Source organism: Psammomys obesus, unplaced genomic scaffold (assembly GCF_907164565.1).
Source record: "Psammomys obesus unplaced genomic scaffold, mPsaObe1.curated_primary_1811, whole genome shotgun sequence".
NCBI lineage: Eukaryota > Metazoa > Chordata > Mammalia > Rodentia > Muridae > Psammomys > Psammomys obesus.
Genome location: NW_026596440.1, coordinates 7389079 through 7404304, shown reverse-complemented (window position 1 = coordinate 7404304; position 15226 = coordinate 7389079). Strand labels below are relative to the sequence as shown.

Here is a 15226-nt window from a genome sequence, read left to right as displayed (position 1 = left end):
TAGGGTACGGGAGTCTTAGACCTCTGAGACACCTTCCCCTATTACACCTGGGCTTCAAAGTGGCCAGATTCACAGGTCAGCACAGAAAACAGCAACAGCTTGGTTGAACTAGCCTGTTTCCTGGTGACCTTAAACCTCAAACGGCAAGGCAAGGAAGATAAGCAGCAAAACTAAAACAGACCACAGTATGTGTATAATGGGTTAAAACCCATAATCAGGAAAGTAAGACAACGTGGAGCTTGGTGAAAAATTATTCACCTAGTATATATGAGGCCCTGGGTTCCACGAGCAACTCAGAGAAGTGGGAGGGTCCCAGGAGACTGTTAGGCTTAATGCAACCTTAGGGAGCTAACAGAAACATAAAATGTCTGATGGGCTCTTGTACCTTGTCTCATAGGGGTAGCCATGTCCCCTGCAGCTTTTTCCTGTCCAACTGCTGAGCTCAGAAGCTCTGTTATGTGTAGAGAGAAGTTATGTTTGGTATCTGAAGAACAATGAGGGTTTGCTGCTTGGATGATCAATCTGAGATCCAGTTCACCTTCCCCAGCACCCACTCTCCCACCTCCACACACAGTCGGTGGAAGCAGAGGAGGACGGGTCCTTTTTGACAAGGGAGATGTGAAAGTTCTGGCTTTCCTAATATGGACACAGCTGGACCTGGAGAGCATTAAACATTGATTTAATCCGCTACTGGAGGAGTGTCCCAGGAAGAAAAAAGGGATCAGTAACCAATTAGGACATGCCCTTACCCTTGTTTTCCCCTTCTATAGAGCTAAGTGTTTGGTGAAACACCCTGGAAACTGGTTTTCTATCATAATTATTTGTATTAGAATCAGTAACCCTAGTCTCCAAAGGTGGTAGATTTTGCTTTCCTTTGTGTGTGTGAGGGAAAACTTTTTTTTTTTTTTTTTAATGTAACACTTGTTAAGATAGACGACTTAGGCCCAATCTTCAGTTTGCAAATTGTAATTTATGTAAGTTCCCTTTAGAGGCCTGATGACTAGCAATCTAGTCTGAGTGGACAAATTTTATAAAAGAATAGATTTTCTTGAGCCATAGCCTCCCTATAAGGTCCCTCCTTATGCACATGGAGTAGGTGGCACAGCCAGACCCATACCTCTGCATACCATACCGAACCACACCATATCGTTCCTCAGGAAATGATGGAAGGAACCTACATGTGGTGTTGGCTTTCCAGCTAATAAAATACTAACAGATCATATATGTGTGTCTGTGGCTTTAGGAGATGTTTGTCATTAATTCTCCCAAAGCACATGAATGCTGCCCAAGCACATGAGTGTGCTTGCGTGTGTGCATGCGTGCATGTGTGTATGTGTGTGCGTGCGTGCATGGGTGTGTGTGTGTGCGTGCGTGCATGGGTGTGTGTGTTCCAAGTATTTGATCAGAGCAGGTTGCCCACACCTTAAGGAAGTCAGCTATCATAGGATACTGTTGAATGGTACAATCCCTTTAGACATAGCAAAGAGTCTTTTCCATTGGCATAGCCCCCTCCTCCCATTCTAGGCTAGCTGTGTAATCAGAACACAGGAAGTGCTGCCTTCTGTGAACAGTGCTTTAAGTCAACATTAAACCAGGCCCCCAGAGACAGAGGTTAAGCTGTGCAGGACTGGAATTGTATTAACCATGAATCTCAAAAGGAACCCTTGCTTCTTCATGAGAGGGCCATGCAAGTGTGATGACCTGAGTCTGAACCACAGAACGCATATAACAAAGCCCATCACTGGGGAGGCCACATAGGCAGGTCCTTGCTCAGCCAACCTATGGCCACCTTGTCAAGCTCCAGCCCAGTGAGAGATGCTGTCTGAAAAATTAAAGTGAGCAGCTTCCAAGGAGCAGCACTTGAAGCTGACCTCTTGCCCCCACATGGAGATGCACACACGCGTGCACATCTGTACACACACATTCACATGCTAAGAATCTACTCATGTCGAAGGGTATGTGATAGTGTTTCTTTCAGCAGCTGTTATGGGGTTGGATTACATTTTTGATTTTTTTTTTTTTGACCTGTGGTTAATCAAATCTATGTAAAACGTGATTTTTAAAGAGACACAGTCATAGTAGCTGTTCCTTAGTTCCAATCAGAACCTAAGGGCCAGGCTATATGAGGTGATAAAGGCTCTGGAATTACCTGGGACCCAGTGTCTCCATTCTTAGGCTGGAACCTCATGAGGCATAGGCAGAGCAGCTTGGGTGATAAGTACTGTGGAAACTGCGTCTGTTAGAACTGAGTTGTTCTGGTTTTCTACCAGTTACAAGGCTCTGTGATCTTGGACAGCTGGTGCTTCAGAGACCCTTTCCTCTGGCTTTGATACCATTAAGATAAGACATTTGGTTGGTCAACATTTTTATGACTTGTGTGGTGCATATGTAGTATTATCTTTACTGGTATTTCTTAATATTTTCTTTGAACTTTATAAAGAATATAATCATATGGCCTTAACTTTGACACGTAGCTTCCAAGTGTTGTGTTAATAGAAAGAAATGCTGAAAATATGACATTTTCCAGTTCACATAGGAGAAATGGAAATGAAAGGGGAAAAAATAAAACCCCAATACTTTTATTTATTCAGATCTCTCCTGATCAAAATGGAATTAAGGCAGCTTCCAAAGTAGAAAAACACAGCATGGCAGAACTTGGCAGGAAGATGGGAGAGGAGCATAGATAATATCCAGCAAACTGCCCCTGCTATTCCTATCTTGGCTGAGGAGGGCCCCAAGCTTTCAGGAAGATTGATAAACTACACTGATGAGAAGGTGAAAAGAAACAAGGTGCCTTGGTCTGACCATTCCTGACATCAATTACCAGGGAGAAGTAAAAATGATGAATGTCATAGCCCTCTTTCTGGTAAGCCTGGATTTATGGGGCCCTTTCTCTTGTTGTCCCTCCATAAAGGTTGATGGCATCTAACAAGACCTGCATGGTAAGAGGGCATTCCTAGAGCACAGGAAGATGACTTCCAGAGCCAGTTTTATAGAGGTCTGGCTGAACCCAAGAATGATCTCAATCATGTCCCAGGAGTTTAAAAATCAGTAGTCTAGGAATGTCTGGAGGTGTGAATTTTTTTTTTTTTTTTTTTTTTTAACACCAGCACCATTACCTACCCTTCCTTAGCTCAGTGGAGAGGATCATGAGGTGATGAGCTTGGGGCAGAGAGCACAGTGCAGTAGTGGAGTTCTTGCTTAGGACACATAATGCCAGGGCTCAGTCCTCAGTACTAAATGTACAAGGGAGAAAAGGAGATGGACAGCATCTTATACATTGTCCACTAGGTTGGGCTCTGCAGAGCATTCTGTGTAACATTGATGAGGTCAGGGCTACACTTACAGATAAGAAAACAAGTCTGTGCAGGGAGCTGAGCCCGTAGTGGGCCACTCTGTGTGAGCCATGCTACACTTCTGAAAATTATACCCACCTAACAGGGCTAAAATCCCCATTAGAAAGAAAGGAGGGCCTTCATCGAAACACTGATGAGATAGACAGTAACATTCAAGATGTATTCATTCTTGTAAACTAAGAGAAAGCCAGGCATAAGGTTTGCTACATTCATGCAAAATTTAAAGCTGTAACATTTGGTCAGTTTTAATCCTGACTTGTACCTGTTGCTTTATCTAAAGTTAACAGGCCCTGCAGACACCTGCTGTTTTGTTTTATTTGTTGCTCAGACTGGTCTAGAACCCTCAGTCCTGCCTCAGCCTCTCCAGCACTGACATAAATGTGGCCTGTGTTAGCAACAGAGCCCTGGCTTCTCCCTGTAGAAGGGTCTCCCTTGGCTTGTCCCAGGAGAACATAATCTGCTGTCTGTTGGAGTAATTAAAGGGCTCCCTGTGTTTGCCCTACAGGGCTTCCTGTGGCCACTATGCTTCATCTATCAGACAGAAGCAGGAAGAGAGCACCCACCCTTATCGGATCAGGATTGGCATCACTGCCCTTTTCCTGAGAGAGGAGTAACTTCCTCTTGCACTAAAAGAAAATTGATTGAAAAAGACAACCAAAAAAGACTTTCTCTGTGAAAATAATCTCCAGTTTCTGCATTAAGACTTTTGTTTAAAAGCAATAGATGTTTCCTGAGTCTCTGAAATTGTCTTTGACTGTTACGAACTGCTTTGACAAAAAAGTTTTTCTAAAAATCTTCCTTTTCAAACATGCCTGTCAACTAGCTGAGGCATTTACAAAGATGTAATTCAGACATAAGACAGTCCAGCTTTAAAGGCTCGCTTGGAAGTACTTTTACCACCCTGGAATATGGTAGACTATCCATCCCTGACTGCACAATTTCAGTGTTTTAAAATTTTTTCCACAATCTCCTGACACTTGTATGAACTCATAAGCAAGGAAGGCTTTAGGTAAACAACAGAGAAACGTGTTCAGGTTGTATTGAACAATAAAAATGTTAATTTTTCTAGTGTTATGTCTTTCGTTCTGGGCTCAGTTCAGCTCCCAGCACCAATATATAATTTCATTTTCTGTTTTTATTTTTAAAGTTATTTTAGAATTGTGTCCCTCTTTTTTTCTCAAATGTATAATCCTGTGATTTTTTTTAAAAAATGATATTATTCCAGCAGTTAAAGAAATTGGAGTTAATTACAGAAATAATCATAAGATCCGACCCGTTGGACTGTGTTCTGTTCTTTTGTTCCTGTCTACTTCTGTTCACTTAAAGAGGTTTTCATTATATCTGTTGATTGATTGATTGTGTAAATGTGTTGGCACAGGTGCCATGGAATGAATATAGGTAGAGTCAACGCTCGCCTTTCCCCATGTGGGCTCTGGGGATTGAACCAAGGTCAGTCAGGCTTGGCAGCAGGTACTTTCTATCTATTGAGCTATCATTCTAGTCTGTTGTGTGTCTGTCTGGCAGTGCTTTAGACTAAAATCAAGAACAAAAGAAACAGGATATTGCCCTTTCAGGACCTTAAAGTATGGTTAGGGGAACTAGACATCCGATCAGTTAATAGTAAAATACATAAACAATAGTGCAGAAAGATGGCTTTGCAGGTGAAGGTGATTGCTGCCAAGGCTGATAGCCTCAGTTTTACCCCCATATCCCATGAGACAGGAGAGGCCTGGACTTGCACAAATTGTCCTTTGACTTCCACTCACATGACATGGCATTTTCACACCCACACTCCCACACACACATCCATAATAAATTAAAAATAAATAGCCATAAGTCATGCCATACTGAGTGAGCCTAACATAAGATGTAGGTTTAATTTCACTATCTTAACACTGGCATAAAAAATGTCAAATGTAATTGCATTGTATAAAATACACAATGGTAATAATAGGTGGTGGGGGAAGGGCTTTTTGAAGATCTGGAAACTTAAAACTGCTTTAAAATGAGGTCTCAGTGACAAAGAGTGGTGGAAGACAACACAGGCAGGGTGTTATTAGAATGCTGGGAATATTAGACTTTGAACTTCAGACATGATACTTCAGGTAGAAGTCAGAGGCAGGCAATGGGTTTTCAGTAAAGCAGAACGAAGGAATTACGATTTCCTTTGGAAAGACACTCATGGCTTCTCTATGGAAGGGATTGTGAGACAAGGGAAAACACTGAAGGCCATTCAGTCTAAGTCCGAGCCCTTGTGCACTCCCTGTGCTGGGCAGAGGTGAAAGGGACTTTTTGCTGGGGCCAGAATTCCAGATCTGTGTTCCTAAGATATTACTAGTGGCTATGTGAGGGTTATGGATTTGATAACAATCTTTTGAGATTACAACCAAATGGAAATTATAAGACAACCCCCCCCAAAGCCTTTAAATACTATCCAGTCACAATAGGTTCTCTGTGTAAAAGTTAATTTGCAGTAGTTTTCTTTCTTTCTATTAATAAGCTCTTTGCATTGAGCTGTTTATGCTAGTGTTCCTAAGGGGGGTAAACACCCCAGGGGAAAAATTACTGAGTAAAGGCAGTGTCTGCCAGCATGGCTATATATTGATTCTGAAATTATGAGTAGCACGAAGCTTGAATAGTTCAAAGTTCTTTCTGTTTAAAATTAAGTTGATCTGCATAATGCATTGTTGATCATTTTTGTCTGTTTATGAGTGTGTGCTTCCAGGCTTTCCAAAGCATTAACTATTTCTATGCATTGCCCTTAAAGTAGGATAAAATTGGATGTTAACAGTTGTACACACGTTATGTAAGATCATTTAATATGTGTAAGAAACTTAGCAAATGAATACGCACTTTTGTATCAGGGTAGTGAGGTACAAAACTGACTGCATCTACCTACACTCCAGAGTTAGGGTTTATTGTTTTTGTTTGGTTCGCGTTTCTGAAAATACAAACACCGCTTTAAAAAAAAAAAAAATAATAATCCCCTGCTCGAGCAGGCAGTCATGTTGTTTATTTTAGGACAAAGCCATCTTTAGTGGCCACATGAGGGTCCGGTCCGGCTGCGCTTGGGAATGGAGGGTACAATAAAGTTTTCCACTCTGATGTCTCATTAAGCAGCTCCTCTTTGTGTAAAGTACTCCGTGGCAAAGTTGCTTCTATTTAAAGTCCGGAGTTTGATCTTGGCTTTGATCTAAACCTTTTGATCTTGAAAGAAGGATGGAGTAGCAATAAAGAGGGCCCGACAGACTTTCTTTAAAGAAATGCGATAAAGTTAAAGGGCGGCAGAGTCAGCCAGCCCCAGCAGCTCAGCAGCTCGGCAGCGTCTTCTCAGGCCTAGCTGGCGCAGCGGGATGGAGGAAAATGGGGCGAGTCCATCCCTGGCTCAGAAACAGGAGCCCCCACCCCCACCCCCTACCCTCGCGCTATGCAGGTCCTAGGCGACTCGTGCACGCACGCAAGCTGGACTTCCTAGGTCACCTACCACCTTGGTGGTGCTGGCAGGAAAGTCACTTCCCCTCCGAACCCCAGGCTCAGGGTCCCTCCATCCCGCAGCCGGAGCCTCAGTTAGACCCAGTGCTGTGTTGTGTTCGTGCGTGGGTGGGTGGACGGGTAGGGCGAGGTGCGCGGGGGCGCAGGCCCCGACAGAGAACAATAACAGACAGGTCCTGGGCGCCTACACCTTTAAGGCAGGCCCCGCCCCGCGCCCGCCCGCCGAGGTGTCGCGCTGGTGGCGCTCCTCTCCGTGAACTTGACTCGCTTTCCCCACAGGCGCTGCAGGAGGAGCGCCAGGCCGAGGACTGCGCGCGGAGTGGACTGGCACGGCAAGTGGGCTGTGAGGTGAGTGCGGCGGGCAGAGGTGGCAGCAGCGCCGCCCTCCAGGTGAGGCGGGCACCCATACCTCGGCCTGCTTGAAATGCTGTTGGGTTTTGACTTCAGGTGGCGAAATGGATTCGAGTGAACCGCAGACCCCGAAAACGCAAGCGAGGGAAGCGAGAAGCCGCCTTTGAAAAGGTAAGGGGCCGGGGTGGACGATGCTGGAGGAGCTCCTGTGTGCTGCCCCGTGCCCAGGATTCGGTCTCCGCTATGGGAATAGCGTTTTCGGAGTTTGTGCTAAATTCCCAGCAAGAAATCGCTCTACCTGTGTGGGCTGCAGATAAACAGTGGTGTCCCCTGTGACAGAGATGGGGGCCTGGCAGGTGCGCCTTACACTGCCGGGGCTTCCCTGGGACAGCTTTTTCCAGGCAGACCCTCTTAGGCAGGCAATAGCACAGGGGCCACGCAGCCAGCCCCCTACCCGGAATCCTGTGGGAAATGGCAAGGGGGCAGTGTGAGAAGTGGGCAACTTCAGACATGCCAAGACCGATTTTTTTTTTTTTTCTGCTCAGTGAGTTTATCCTAAAGAATTCAGAATTTTAATAGTTACTTTGTAGATCTTGCTCCCTGCTTCCCCTTGTGAATTGAAACTTGTGATACATATTTTGAAATCAGGTAGCTTATTAGTCCCCATTTACTTACTGAAAAGGCGGCAAATGTTAATGGCATATTTTGATTTTCTCAGTTTTGCTTAAATACACTTTTGCAGTTGGGATTGGGGGTGGGGGTTGTTAATAGCACCAAAGGACTAAAATAGCGGTGCGTTGTTGTTCTACTGCTGAGATAGATGATGAATCACTGGGTTAGGAAGCCAAATGCTGGCTGATAGAGATGCTGCCAACTCCTGTAAAGTGTTGCCTTAGTATGGGCATCACAGCATCTGCGAATGTCCACAGAGCTCGCCATGATGACCATGTGGGGTTTCAGGGTGCACTTAAGGGCACTTGGGGCTACTTGGAGGAGACCTGGCAAAGATGTAGTACTGGTGCCATGCACGGGGCCCAGACTCTGTGAGAAGGTTCCCCATAGCCTTCTAACGAGTGAGCTGTGTATGTCAACCTAGTTGAACAGCGATAAGAAAATAAGTCTTCTAAACAGATGGATTTGGGGCTGTACCTTACCATGCTATGGCAGGTTATAGTTGTACTCTCACAATTTAGGTGGCTTTAAAAGGTTTGTGACTGATGAGTGAGATCATAAACTACTTAAAGACTGAAAAGCATTATGGTGCGCCTAACACTTGAGCAAACGTTTGTTGGTATAATCATTATACAAAAAATAAGATCAGCCACACATGAGGGGGGGCAATGCCATTAATAAGCCCTTGGTATTGTGGCTACCAAACTCTGAAGCACTGTCTCTGAGCACTGAGGAGTTGAGAAAGCTGAGGCATCCACCGTCCAGTACAGATGTCCCTCTTCCCCCAGCCAGCCCTCCATGGTGTCCTGTTAGACCTTCTGGAAAATGCGCCTCCGAGTTACTTCCTCCACAATGTGGGGAGTGGTTTTCAAGAATTCAAAGCTGAGCCGGATGGAGTGTGGGGACATCTGCTGTGCCCAGTGACATGTGTTTGTGTCGGTGTCCCCATTCCTTTCTCCTAAGTCCAGCCAGCACCAAGGAGTACTTTTCCTCTGCTAAGCCTGGGAGAAGTTCAACGTTTGACAAACAAAGCAGACACTCTGAAGAGCTAGGTGAGGAGTGAGATCTAGTACCCAAAGGCATTAGAAAAGGATCTGAGAGGCATAGGAGCTAGAGGGTATGAGTCCCCCAACTCTGAAGTGTAGACTGAGCACTAGGGTGAGTGTTCAACCCCAGTTCAGTGCCAGGACTTGATCCTGTTGCTGGTGGGAACCTCAGTAGGTCACTCACTGTTGATTCTGATAAGGTACTTAAAGAAAAAAGTCTGTTGAGCTTGGCTTGGAGGCTACCTTAATTTCTAGCACTCAAGAGGCAAAGGTATGCATACCTCTGAATTCAAGGCCAGCCTAGTCTACATAGTTGTAGAACAGCCAGGGCTATATAAAGAGATCCCTTCTCAGAATAAAATAAAAATGAAAACAAAACTCAAAATGTCTGCTGGGCCCCAAGCAAGTTAACCCATGTGTCCTTTTTGTGTCCCCGCCGTGCATATTTCTGCTTTCACTAGTTTGTCACTGCCAAGATGGAAGCGTGCATGTCAGGTGTGTATGTTCTAGACCCGGCTGTTGTCTGCTCCTTTGTCTTCTTTGCCCTTGCCCTCTCCCCTGATGACCAGCTGTCTTCCCTCCCTGTCTTCTACCTTCAGGCCTCTTTCAGGAGTCAGCCTAGATTAGACTGGACTGGACTGGCCTGGGTGGGTTCGGTTGAATAGTGTGTGGACAGACCTGAGTGGCTCTGGCTAAGTGGCCTGTACTAACTATGCTAGAACTGTACCACTTCCCTTCCTTAGCCAGATGCAGCTTTTACTGCCTGGTGAAAAACAGAACCTCCTGGCTATTTTGAGAAAGGAAAACAGCCATGGCAGCTGGCCAAGCTTGGAGCTATGTGGAAAGAATGTCATTTTATGAGAGACATTTGTTTTTTCCTTAAAGAAATTGTCTCAGGCACAAAGTGGTGGGCGCATTCTAATGGAACCTGAAATATTAGCTGAGAGTTTCAGCCAGAAAAGCAGCTCAGTCTCCCTGTGATCAGCTGTAAAGAAGCAAATGGAGCAAGTTGAGTGACTGCACCCCCCAGATAAGTGGTTAGAATGCCCTCCGGACTCCCCTGGCCACTTGTAACTTCTCTTTCCGGCCATTGCTGTTTACTAGGGAGACATCTCAAAGGACAAATCATTCTTCCCTTTGCCTTTTCTTGGGATGGCCCTTGATGTTCATTTTCATGTTGTCCTAGCCCCCATCTCTCTCCCTCTCTCCTGCTCCTGGAAAGTTTCTCCATTCACTCTGACATTCTTCCTTTTTCCATTATTTTAAATGCCTGTTATTTAGCTTGAATAAATTCTGTAACAAAATACTGAGACCACTCCTAGGCCAGCTCTGCGGGGCTAGCTACAGTTGTGATTGCGACAGTGAAAATAATGGGTATTAAATAATAGCTTTTGCTACATGATCTGTTGGCTTTGGAAGAACATATTAACTTTTAACTCAAAGGTAAACACAAATTATGTGTCATCACTAGAGAGTAAGGGCTAATATTTTAAGGTATACACATGTGAATAAAGTTTAGACAATGTCATTATCCTTAGAATTAAAATATACAATACAGCAGCACTTTATGAAAAGTATGGTTTGAAGAAAATGTGGTAGAGTTTAAAGGAAATAAATTCCTGTTGTTAGAGTGAGAAGAATATGCCTTCTTGGTTTCTGCACATCTGATAACTTACAGAAAACAGCCCTTGCCATGTCCATTTCGGCCTCTGTGTGTATGCTGAGCTTAGAAGTCTTCATGGGCTTCCTTTCTAGCCCCTGCAGTGACTCACAAGCTATCCTCTGTGCCTGGTGTGTCTGAAGCAAGCATCCAGGGTGATTTGGCCGGCCTTTGTGAGCTGTAACAGCCGAGCTAACAGTTTGCTGAAACTTGCAGTGAAATGTCCAGGTTAAATATAAAAACTGGATGGGAGCATGAGACACATGGGCCTGGAAGAGCTGTTAATGGCCAGTGACATCAAGGAGCCAGCTCTGTTTGTTCTGTTAAAGTCCTAATGTTTGGAGCATTTGACTCTGCTTTCACATCATTTTTCTTGTTACACACTGGACTCTGAGCCACACAGCCAGGGATAATCTCTTTTGGGACAATAATTCATGATGATTTTTAAATCTGTGTGAACCCTGGGAGGTCTGCATGCTCCACACCGCTTCCCTCTTTTGGGGTGCATTGCTGCCGTCGTGCTGTGTACACTTAGAATGTTAAAGATAGGTGGTTCAGGCATTAAGTTCTTACCGCTGTTTGTCTTTTGTGACATAAGTCTTCTATATTCTATTTTAGTTCTGGAAACCTTATTTAAGATTTGCTTGTTTTTTTTTAAAGTTACTTAACTCTTTCCTGGCCCACAGTAGCAGGTGGTGGCTTATAGGCTTCATTCACTTGTAACCCTGCAGACACAAGCGAAACCAGCCTTTGAGAACTTGGAGCATGCAACTAAGTACCGGCACTTAACTGGTAGCTACTGCCCGCACTCAGCAACCTGCTGGGTTTGGGTAGCTGCCCTTAAACCTGAGGCAAGGCTCCCCTGGAATTTCCTAAGCGTGGTTCCCTTGCCTCTTTTTGAGAGTATGGTTGCTTTGTGAGAATCCATAGCTAGCACACACTTGCAGAGCCATGGTCTCATACAATAGCTTCTTTGATTCTTGATTTCCATAGAAAAGCTTTATGGCTTCTAATGAATCACCAGCAGCCCTCCACCTTCTCAGAGAATGTCTTTGTGTCCTGTGCCTTGCCTTCAGAGAGAGGCTTATGTGAGGGATGGAGGTAGAGTAATTCATGAAGAGTTGTTATGAAGCAACCAAGCCAAGAGTGAGGTCTGTCTACGGTGCATATATTGCTGAAATGCCCAGATCTTTCTGAGTACCTGGGCCTTGTTTCTGCACCTCCTTATGAGACCTTAAATACATTATTGAACATTCTATATCCAAGTCTCTTCTCAGATCAGATCATGCAAGATCTTGACATCTTTTGCTCTCTTTAAGTTGGACCAAGAGGAAACTGCTGATAAAATATATTTTTGTGGCCTGAGGAAGACAGTCTGATTTGTGTAATTTTATACCATTAAATTTTCATCTGTTCCATAGATTGATTTTTTTTAAGAGTCTGCATTTAAAACCAGAAGAGATTCTGACAATTCTGTGTGTCCTGAAATCCCTGCCAGCTTTAAACTGGTGTAATAGGGAAAACTTAAAAAAAAAAAAAAAAGAAAAAAGGACCAGGGTTGCCCTCAGCGCTTACTCCTAACACACTATCACGCACTTATGCTCAGGCATTGCTCACAGACCTTCTAAATGGAACCATTAACTCACTGGTAGCTAACATTTGCTGCAAGCCCAGTCCTGAGTGAACTGTGTGCAGCAGCTGATGTAGATGTTCTACTAAAGCCTGTCACCACCACAACATGGCAGACACAAAGGCAGTGTCAGCTGTGTCGGACACTTTGTGTTAGGAGGGTACACTATGAGCAAGTCAAATAATGGCTATAAAAATGTTTTGGGCAGTATCTTAAAATTCTTCTTAGTCGCTGACCACGAACACAGGCACACATTTCTAAACTAAGAAAATCTCAACCAGCATGTATTTGGAAAGCACTTGAAAGTGTGCAGATAATTACACTTGTGTTGATTTCAGTGTATTTAATGCCAGCTACCACCCATGAGTCCATGCATTGAAAGATGAAAGCTATTTTTCACATAAAACATAAGGCTTGGTCTGGAAAAGGGAGGTGAAGAAGAACATTTTTGTGGCTCTTTAGTTACTTTTATAGGCGGCATTAATTTCATTCCTGTGACAGAATGCTTTCGTTGGCAGTCACTCTCATCTTTGGCATTTTAATGAGCTGCTGTTTTGTGCCTGGGCTCATATGGCACTAATAATACGTCTTATTTTTAGTAGCACCTACTGGTGTCACCTTGGGTTAGGACCTGTCATTGTTCCCATTAGTCATGTGTTACAGCAGGCAGACTCTTGAATGTATTCAGCCTAGAAGCCAGCCAGTGTGTATCGTGTATATTCAACCTCGAATCCCTAGCACTCAGAGAAGACCACATGTGGCCCCCTATTTGTGGTAGATGGTAGAACCCACAAGTATTTACTTTTACAGTCATACCTTGATGCTGCAATTAAAAAAAAAAAAAAAAAAAGCTTTTACCATTTTGTTTAACTGTGCTACTTATTTTGTTCTTTACTGATAATATCCATGAAAATATACTGGTCAGTATTTCCTGGCTTTCCTGGAGATGATCTCTTTAGTATCTTCTAGAAAGAGGGCTTGGAGGCAGGATGACTTGACGCTAGACCTTGACACTGGCCCTTTGGTTTGTCACATGGCTTTTGTTTTCCTGTGAGAATCCCTTTATTGAATAGACCAGTTTGGCCGACGTACACAAAGTGATAAACACTGCATCTTGGTTTTTTATTTATTTATTTATTTATTTATTTATTTATTTATTTATTTATTTTTGGTATGGGTTGGTGAATCGGTTTTGCTGTTTTGGGAGATTTGGGGAGATGTCTGGTTTGGCTATCTGGTAACTTTTTATGAATACCCTTCTTTCTGCTTTTGTATTGATTTTGTGATGTGAGCAAGAAGGAAATTAGACACTCTCTTCCTTCTCCCTTTTTCATATGATTTGAAATATCCTTTTGCTTCAAAGTAAATACGTATGAAGTGGAGAACAAGCTGACTATTTTTCATGTAATTTCACATTTCCCACTTTGGGTCATTGTCAACAGGGTCAGTGGTATTACCTTGGCATTATTCTTGGGAGCACATACACCCTCAAGTCATCTCCTTTATTCTTCACACCTTCAGGCTGTCTCTCAAGTGATGTCTTCCTTTAGGATTTTGGAAGCTGGTTCCGGTGTCTATTTCTCGGGAAGGGTTATGGTGACAATACTGTGTCATGGCTGTGTGGTTGTAAGTTTATCCTTAGACCTAATTTTCACTTGTATTTCTTTATTTGTATTTCTCATTTCTATCTTCTGTAGTTCTCATTTCTTTTCTTCAGAGTAATCTGTTGTTCTCCCATCCCATCCCCCCTCCTGGGTGCCTGGATTTCTTTTTCTTTAAATTCCAAAAATTTTCTTCTATAAGTGCCTTATTGTGGGTCACTTGTAACAGTTGCCACTTGGCTTTTGAGTTTAATTTTCTGGTCTGTATGCTAAGAACATCAGTTTTTTACTTTTCTGTGAATAGACTTAAACTGAATGAGATGTTGTGCATGAGGCATTTTGAATCTGTTTTTCTGATGTCCTTTCTGGACTCTGCTCAGGATGAAGTGTAGGAACTGTTAGAAGCAGACTTGAGCTGACACACAGACAGCTCTGGCTCCATGTGATGAGGTGAGAGGGCTCTTGGACTAACTAAGGGAGGGTGACTCGAGATTAGGATGCTTTCTGAAGCTTCTCAGTTGGAAAATTCCATCTCTGCTCTGTTTTTCTCCCACACAACCCTGGGTTTATGTATTCTCGGCTACCAGTTCACAGAAAAACTATTATGTTTATCTGTAATGATTAATTTAAAAAACTCCAGTTAGCCAGTTTGCCCACAGCATTGTCTTGAATTTGCTGTACAGAAAGCCCTCTGTCTAAAGCGGCTGGAAAATGCAAAGGGAACTTGAGCTTTCGTTTTGCCATATGGGAAGATACAACACAGGGCACATCACCAATCACTTATAAAGCAGTATTTGATAAATAACCCAAACTACACAGCAGAAGCGAAGGTTTCCATTGTGTGATGTGTTTCACCTGAGGACTTTCTACAGTCTTCTGGAGCTTGTTTTTGATAAAGCAAAACAAGCTTTTTCGGACACAGAGGCTGGAGGTCATGGTGAGAACTTGAGGAAGTGAATCGACTGGATCTGTTTTGTCTGATTTGTAGGCCCAGACAGAGGGGGCTTTGATTGATTTGCATATGAGTAGTGGTGGTCTCTTGACCTGAGAATGCCATTCTCAGGTTTTGCGGGTGAGACTGGTGCCCATCACCCAAGTTCTGCCAGCACTTAGGATTCAGGATGATTGAGTGATCCGAAGCCAGAGACGTGACCTTACCTCAGAATCATTACTTACCAAATTCTGTTTATTTAGGCAACTTTGCTAATAACTTTATTTCAGATCCATGACACACATAACCCTGAGCAAGAAGTAGAGACTATAAGAAGGAATTAGAGGAAACGGACTGGCAAGCAAAGCTAATTGGCAAGAAAAGCACAGCAGGTAGAGTAGGTGTGGGTCTCCACGCTGATGGCTGGCAGGATGCTGATGTATTCAACTCATTCAACTCTGGCTATTTTGTAGAACCAAGAAGACTG

General features: G+C 43.6%; 1 protein-coding gene across 8 annotated transcripts in view; it reads left to right on the top strand.

Moving 5' to 3' along the window:
- Aopep (aminopeptidase O (putative)) overlaps positions 1-15226 on the top strand; it is a 296969-nt gene that overhangs the window by 224489 nt on the left and 57254 nt on the right. For all 8 annotated transcript variants that reach the window (XM_055597938.1, XM_055597943.1, XM_055597941.1 and 5 more), the window contains exons 12-13: positions 7128-7196; positions 7296-7370. In XM_055597938.1, the coding sequence (XP_055453913.1) occupies positions 7128-7196; positions 7296-7370 (144 nt within the window). The remainder of the gene's footprint in view (positions 1-7127; positions 7197-7295; positions 7371-15226) is intronic.